This window comes from Condylura cristata, unplaced genomic scaffold (assembly GCF_000260355.1).
Source record: "Condylura cristata isolate star-nosed mole 26May11 unplaced genomic scaffold, ConCri1.0 scaffold00006, whole genome shotgun sequence".
NCBI lineage: Eukaryota > Metazoa > Chordata > Mammalia > Eulipotyphla > Talpidae > Condylura > Condylura cristata.
Genome location: NW_004567107.1, coordinates 63,318,227 through 63,326,422, shown reverse-complemented (window position 1 = coordinate 63,326,422; position 8,196 = coordinate 63,318,227). Strand labels below are relative to the sequence as shown.

The 8,196-nt window shown below is 38.0% G+C and overlaps 1 protein-coding gene across 1 annotated transcript in view; it reads left to right on the top strand.

Moving 5' to 3' along the window:
* The window catches only part of SMU1 (smu-1 suppressor of mec-8 and unc-52 homolog (C. elegans)), a 19,141-nt gene that overhangs the window by 4,984 nt on the left and 5,961 nt on the right, over positions 1-8,196 (top strand). The window contains exons 2-6 of the mRNA XM_012721649.1: positions 2,709-2,837; positions 4,433-4,552; positions 5,979-6,095; positions 6,676-6,803; positions 7,334-7,460. Coding sequence (XP_012577103.1) covers positions 2,709-2,837; positions 4,433-4,552; positions 5,979-6,095; positions 6,676-6,803; positions 7,334-7,460 — 621 coding nt within the window. The remainder of the gene's footprint in view (positions 1-2,708; positions 2,838-4,432; positions 4,553-5,978; positions 6,096-6,675; positions 6,804-7,333; positions 7,461-8,196) is intronic.

The window sequence follows — 8,196 nt, the reverse complement described above, 5'->3', positions numbered from 1 at the left end:
GCTTGACTTTGACTTTGATTTCCTTAATGGGGACCAGGTCAGCCTCATCAGAATTTTCCATTTCACGAAGCATGAATTCTCCACTGGAGTCAGTAGCTCCAATCACCTGGGCATAAGCCTCGTGGTTTTTCTGACTCTTTCCTTTTCACTGGTATGCTCTCTCCCTTGTCTTCAGAACCAGAGCCAACTTTGTACTTGCCTCCCTCTCTTTTCTCTCATGTGCTGTTTGCTGTGCTTTAGAAACTCAGCAGTAAGGTCGCAGCTTATTGGCCTTATCATGTTGTCTTCATCTGAGAACCCTTTCCACTTAGGAGGTTCTACTTTGTCCGTTACCACCCAGTAGTCAAGAGCTTTTTCCACCACATGTGCATCTTCTAACATCTCCATTTTCTTCTTGGGTTGTTTTTTCCCCGAAGTGCCTACCAGCTTTCTGGTATAAAGGGTGATGCTGCTCAGATCAGTACCCAGATGTCTGACAGAAATTGGTGCCATAGTGGCATGGTGCATCAGGTGGGCAGGGAGAGTGGTACCTACAAAAGCAACAAGGTGGGTGACTGTAGGTGAGCCTTCCCCGAGGTCTGCAGCAAGCCCCAGACCCTCACCCTCCCATCTGCTAAATAATAGCTGCCTATTCTGTGATGCCCACTGTGCACACTGCACAGCATATTCAAGTTATATTTTCCTCCCTGCATTGTCTTTTTGTGTGTGTGTTCTTTGTTTTTTTTCCCCCTTCACTTTTTGCCTGTTCACCTTGGTGCCTGTGTTTTGAAAGTTTCTTCAGATATTTAGCGGCCCCTGCCTGTTGATACATATTTAATGAAACACTGAAAAGCTGTTTAGAAACTGGGGTTGAGGAAGGAAGAGTTTGGGAACTTGAAAGGATTTGACCTGAAATGACTGAGTGTGGATCTTCACGTGTTAATATCTGAGATGGATTCTTTTGGACTAGTAAGCCACTCCAGATTAGTTTCCTAGTTTCCTGCTTGGGAGGTTTAAACTATGTCCTGTTGTTAGAGGACATAGTTTAAACTGGTGTAAGTGGAGATTAGAGAAATCTGTATAGCGTTACCAGTTTGCTCTGGCTCTGTTTCACGGTGACATCTCACTAAAGGTCTCCCATCAGTTTTACCTTGTTTCCCTGAGTCCAGAATCACTCCCTTTCTATCATAGAAAATAAACCACATGATTTCTCTTGAGGTTTGGTTGAGAGAGGTGCTGGGAACTAACTACTCTTCATACAGTTTTTATCTTTGTCTCTTGGCCATGATTGTCCTTGAGCATTGTATGGTGTCTCCAGTTTTTGCAGCCTTTTTTGGAATTTGCAAGGTAGTTTGGCTCACTTCTTGTGGCTTTCTCATCGCCTCCTTACATATAGGTTTTACTTTTTCCTTCTTTTCAGCAATTATGCCTTCCATTCTATTTATCTTTTGGGGTGTGCACCCTTTTTTATTCCTTTGTTGCCACTGTAATAGAATATCTAGAGAGAGTAGAAATAAATTCAGCGTTCCTTCATAAATACTTGATGAGACGTTATAGGAAACACTTAAAGTCAACCGGGGACAGAGAAAGGATTGGCCAGAGAAACAAAAAGGGAAGTCAAGAGAACAAGGTTAGAAAAGCCAAGAGAGTGTTAAGATGTGTTTAGACAGCAGTCCTCTGTCCACCTGTGACTGTGCAGGTTCTTTCTATCCGCTCTCTCCCTCTGTAGGGCAGCAGCCTCCTGCCTGCCCATGACCTGCACCATGGCGGGACTTCTCTGCACTGACCTCCCTCAGCAGAGGCGGCTTTCCTAAGACCACCTGCCTGTGACCAGGCAGGTCTCTCTCAGCAAAGCTGTCCCTTTTGGGGCAGCTCTTCTGCCCACTTGTGCCTATGCAAGTGTCTTTTTTTTTTTTTTTCCTGTCCCTTTTCAAATAAACCTGTTCTTCAAATATTAAAAAAAAGATGTGTTCATCAACCTCAGAGCAACATAGTATAAGAAGATTAGATCAGAAAGCAGTCTGGTTTTGGCTGTTGGGATATCTGAGATGCACTTCCAGTAGAAAGGAAGTAAGTTAAGACCATATTAACTGAGAAGGGAAGACAGTGAGTGTTGCCAGGTCACAGAGCTTGTTTGTTAAAGAAAGGCAGTGGCCGTGAGGGGGTGGACGTGGGGGGGTTAGTATTAACTAAAGAGGGAGGATTTTTTTTTTTTTTATGGGAGTGATTTGAAACTACAGGTAAACAGCCAATAGAGATTTCACACTGATTGGAGAGAGGTCCTGAGGAGATGCATGTTCTCTGGTCATTGCAGTAAAATCTGAAAAACAAGTAACAAATTTTGGAAGCAAATAAAATTAATGTTAAAGATTTTAAGTATAATAACTAAATATATGTAAGGGACATATTCTAGAAGACAATATATAAAATGTTAGAATGACTATGCTTGGATATCAGAACTATGGGAGATTTGTTCTCTAAGTTTTATTTATAATAAAATACTTACACTTCTAAGAATACAGTATGGTCCTGGTTTCAGTGATCCCTTCCATGCTGGGGTCAGCCTGTGTTGCTAGAATACACAGAAGCGACAAATTCTGCATCCTTTAGATGGCCAGAAATGGTGGAGTCTGCATAGCTTAGTTTCCTGTGAACCTCATCCTTTTGAACAGTCAGGAGCAGATCTTAAATGCACTCAAATAGATCACTGTACATTTCTTTTCTCATAGGCACTGAAATGGCAGCAGCACCAGGGGTTGCTTCCTCCTGGCATGACTATAGATTTGTTCCGAGGTAAAGCAGCTGTCAAAGATGTGGAAGAAGAAAAGTTTCCTACACAGTTGAGCAGGCATATTAAGGTAGGCTCCTTAGATATTCGCCTGGTCAGTATTATGCTTGTTCAGTCAGAACCTAATGTCAAGAGTGTGGGTTGGAGAGCAGAACTCATTCTCCAGTGCTGACAGCGTTCGGGTTGCCACTGGTAACCACTGGGTTTGACTCCTGTGGCCTGGCAGTGGCATACATCAGCTGTAAACCCAGGTAGACAGGTATTTGGCATCTAGCCCATTGTTCACCCAAGTACTTCCTCCTGGGAAGCCTGTGTTTGGAAGACTGTGTAACAGTGGTTGAGCCTGGGGCTGTGAGCTTTGTGTTTGTCCTGTTCAACACATTTTTTTGCCTGCTGCATGTCAGGTTTGGTACCAAGCACAGATTGTAAAATGTGCTTATGTGGGATTTAAGGAAAATAGTTTTAGCAATTGAAGACTGGTTCTTGCTTTTTTGTTTTAAAATCTTGTACTTTTATTAAAGATTTATTTATTTATACATACAAAACTGGGGTACAGGACCAGGGTCAGTGAAGAGGCTTCCCCAGAGACAAAGTGGGGAGCAGAATAGTCAGGTTGACGAAGTACACTGCTGAGGGGAACAGTGGGTGGGACAAGATTGGTTTGCGCCATATGGGTCACTTCCCTGGGCGGGGGTTGAACTCATGTTAAAGTAGTAATGCGCTTTAACAAAAAAACCATTGCACCACCAGGGAAGGTCCTAAATCTTGTACTTTTCTAAAGAAAAGCACCAGCAAGTAATTGCAGCAGTTTGTCAGAATTATTAATATTTGCTATTTTAGCATCTCCTTTATTATAGCTGTGGGTTTGGTTCTAATTGAATATATGGGCTTGAAAATAATTCATGTTCTTCAAATCTTTTTGACTTTGATTTAGTGTTTTGAATGTCTTTTTGGATTTTGTGTTCTGACTTAACAGGTAAAGATACTTTTGAGCAGCCCCCTTATTTACCTTAGTTGAAGCATTGAGACAAATAGAAGCCCATAATAATAACTCATTTCTCTGTCCTCATCTATCTACTGTTCTTTTGTTATCTGTAACTGGGAGCTTCATTGCTGGCAAATGCTCAGAATATATTTACTAATTGAACAGTGTAACAGCTTTAATTATTTCTGTATTAAGTCAGTCATTGATTAAATGAAAGTCCTGGGGGGAAAAACAGTGATGGAAAAAAATTAGTATAGGAAAAACAAATATCTTATTTTGAGAAAAGGGAAATTTTTTGCCCAGGTGCACAGCAGGAATGTATAATACTGTATTGAAAGTGGAAGTCATGTTAACAGTAGCTGATTCTAATAAAAACTTAACATGATTTAATTTAAAAATTATTCTAAGTCCCATGTTAAAATTTTTTTGGCTTTTCTTTGGTAATGTCACTTTCATATTAAAAAAACTAGTTTCAACTGAAAGCTTAGACATAAAACTCATCAGAGGACATAATGGCTTCCATCTCTGTGTACCGGTATAGAAATGCTCCTCCAATATTCACAATATGGGCTAACTGTGATTTTATTCTAAGGCAGGCCTTGTCAAAAGATTAAAATGAGTATTTTCTTAAAGCCCAGTAAATAAACATAATATCTATTCCATTGTTTCATTTGAAACAGTTTGGTCAGAAATCACATGTGGAGTGTGCTCGATTTTCTCCAGATGGTCAGTACTTAGTCACTGGGTCTGTTGATGGATTCATTGAAGTATGGAACTTTACGACTGGAAAAATTAGGAAGGTAAAGTATTTAAAATATGTTAACTTTTCTAGTTGGAGAATTGTCTTTTATTGTTTTTTTATTGTCACTTTTGCAATTTAAATTTATTTTTAAATGGGAATATGTTCATCTGGTAGAATATTTTACAAAATATTATGTCTCCCACCTTTGTCCCTTACATGGTTGGTTCCCTTCCTTAATCCAGTCAGGGTTACCAGGTTTTTATGTAACCTTCCTGGAATAGTCTATGTGTAAATCAATAGTTGTTGTTTCCAACCTAACTTTATTATAATTGTGTTTCTTTCATTGTAAATGAAGTTGAATATCTTTTTTATAATGAAAAGCCACCAGATTTTCCTATTCTGAGAAGTCTGTTCATATCTTTTGCTCATTTTTCTTTTGAATTGTTTCTTACTGAGTTGTAGCTTTTGATTTGAAGAAATCAACTTCCATAAAATATGTATTGCAAACATTTTCTATTTTGTCTCTTTTTTTGCTTTAAAAACAAATATGTCTTATTCCTTTTTTGCCATATCTTCTAGTATATGTATGTTTTTTATTATTTTTAAATTAAATATATTTCTTTAAATATATATATTACATCATTGTTCAGTTTTACATAAAGTTTGGTTTTTCCTCTCAAGTTTAATTCCCATAAAATGTCCATAACCAAGTCACCTATGAACCGTTACCATAATCCTTTGTGCTTTTCTCTCCCCTGTTGATCCTTTTCCCTCCCTACCGCAGTTGTATGTCTCCGATTTATAGTTGCCTGCTAGTTTTGTCTCCATATATTTTAATTTTTAATCCATCTGAAAGTTCTTTAGGGAGATAGTGTTGGTATAGAGCCAGCTTAACCCCTCCTTCCCCTCCATATTTTTTTTTGTTTACCTATTGATTTGAAATATAATCTTTTTCCTAGGAGTACTAAATCCCACTCCATGGGTAGTAGATATATTAGTTGGTTTCACTTTCTATTTTATGTATTTCTTTATAGTTTGCTTTAAAAAAAATAAACCCATGAATCACTCTTACTTTATAAATAAGAAAATAAAGCTAGTTTGCAAATAGATTAGTCAATATATGGTTTTAGGAAAAGTAGCTGACAGTTTGGGAAAAACATAAGCTTTTCATGTCATATCCCTAAAATCAACAAATTCAGATAGATTATTAAGATGTTCTGTATGAAACTGGGAAAATCTTTGCCTAGAAAACAGCAGAATATGAAAGATACAGGATATTATGCTGACATTTTACAGTATTAAATTGTGTAAAATTCTCTATTCCCAGCATTATCAGTTGTTCAATATGAATGTGTACATGGCACCACTATTTGCTTTGAGATTAAGAATAGTTATAGCTATTATACAGCTTTTAGTGAGTTTGTAAAGACTTTGGCCTTGGCCTTTATATTATTTTGCTAACTGCTTATCACTGTTTGCTCTAGGATCTTAAGTACCAGGCGCAGGATAACTTCATGATGATGGACGATGCTGTTCTTTGCATGTGTTTCAGCAGAGACACAGAGATGTTAGCAACTGGGGCCCAAGATGGAAAAATCAAGGTGTGGCTTAGTGGCTTGTGTTAGACACTGTAATGAGGTCATGTCCTCTCAAACTGGTCAGTTAAATAGGTGTTTATTAAACTTCAACTTTATACTAACTGCTTAACCTTTTCTTGGTAACGGCCTAAGAATTTCTCATAATTTACTTAGTGATACAGTTGAATTGAAAAGTGATAGATCTGGGAGTTCAGTTCAGATCTAGTCATGTTCTTTCTGTAGTGCTCGCCTGTATGATGTGATGTATTTTTGGTTTCTTTGGTTTTTGTAGGGGATGTTCTACTTATTAGCTGTGACTTGTATTTAATTGATGATAAATGCCCTGGGTTGGATAAAATATAGAAATGGTCTCTGCTAAGTGAACTTAGAGTCTAAATTTTTCCTTTAATAATTTATAAGGAAAGAGTTTTAAGTTTCAGAGGATTCAGTTCTCATCGTACTATGTGAACCAGACATATCATATTCAGCTATTAGCATGCATATTTAATGCTTTTTTAGTACATTAGCGAGCACTACATCTTGTTTGGCTCTGTGGGCTAAAGTGGAACACTATTTACAAGTTTTTATTATTTTTTTAATAAAGGTTTGGAAGATTCAGAGTGGACAGTGTTTGAGGAGGTTTGAAAGAGCTCACAGTAAAGGTGTCACTTGTCTAAGTTTTTCAAAGGATAGCAGTCAGATCCTTAGTGCTTCTTTTGACCAGACAATTAGGTAAGTAAGAACCCCCAAACTGCCCTCATTTGAGTTTGCCATGATAACCCCAAAGGGAGGTGCTGGGATTCCTCGTGTTTCACTGGAACACTGTTTATGGAAAGTGAGGGTAGGAGAGACCCCATTCCCCCAAATTACAATAGACCATATAGTTGCTTGGTCCATTTGAGTCTTTACTTAGAGATTAGGAAGCAATTATATCAGTGTTTCATGTTTCTCCAAATGGGATATAGGGACCTTCCTGCATCAGAATCACTTCAAGAAGCATTTTACAAACACGCTACTGGGACAGCTAAGACCTGAATAGAAGCTTGTGTATTATTGGCGTATTTTCTCCCTCTCTCATTCTATGTAGAACTTTTATTTGGTAGGATGAAAATTATACTGCATAAATAGTTTCATAGCCATTTTTCTTTACTAGATACTGTAACATGAGCTGCTGCAATTCATCCAAAATATATTTATGATTGGGCACAGCCATAACATATAGAATATTAATTGTTCTTCTAATTTGCTTTCATTTATGATAGAATTCATGGTTTAAAATCTGGGAAAACCTTGAAGGAATTTCGCGGCCATTCCTCTTTTGTTAATGAAGCAACATTTACACAAGATGGACATTATATTATTAGTGCCTCTTCTGATGGCACTGTGAAGGTTAAGTATTTCCTACTAGTTTGTTTGTTTGTTTATTTAAGGGTTTATTTATGCATAAAAGAAGTGGGGAGTTGGGTAGAGGATTCACCAGAGATTAGAATGGAGAACAGAGCAGGCAGACTTAATGATAATACTCTACTAAGGGGGAGCAGCGAATGAAACAGGAGAGGTCTGCTGTGCTATGTGGGTCACCTCCCTTAGTGGGAATCGAGCTAAGACCTGGTGGTGATAGCACTGAGACTTAACCCCTAGGCTACAAGGGAAGCCCTCTTACTAGTTTACTTGGGGAGGTATTTTCCATTTTTGTCCTTTAAGAAGTTTTCAGTAGTGATAATTGTGAAGTAAATCTGTTTTATAGCTCAGCAATAATAGAAATGAGTCTAAGATTTGTATGGGGAATTCCTGGTTTAGTGATCTCAAATCTTAAACATGTGAAATCAAAACAGACTTTGTCGTGTGTAGCAGATGAGTATGGTGCCTTATATCACTTGGTTATCTCCATTTATAGGGGTTAATGACTGTCTTGCCACAAGTATGTTCCACAGCAATAATCATATACACAAGGGGACAATTTTAGAAACAGATCTTTCCTTGGTCTACCACCTCGTCCACATATGGTCCCTGTGTATTCCCTTTGTAATAGCATTTAGGAAGGAGAAGGAAAGGTGCAGAATAAGAACAGAGGCCCTCTCAGATACTTATTTACTGCCCTCCCACTATCTTTTTTTTTTTTTTT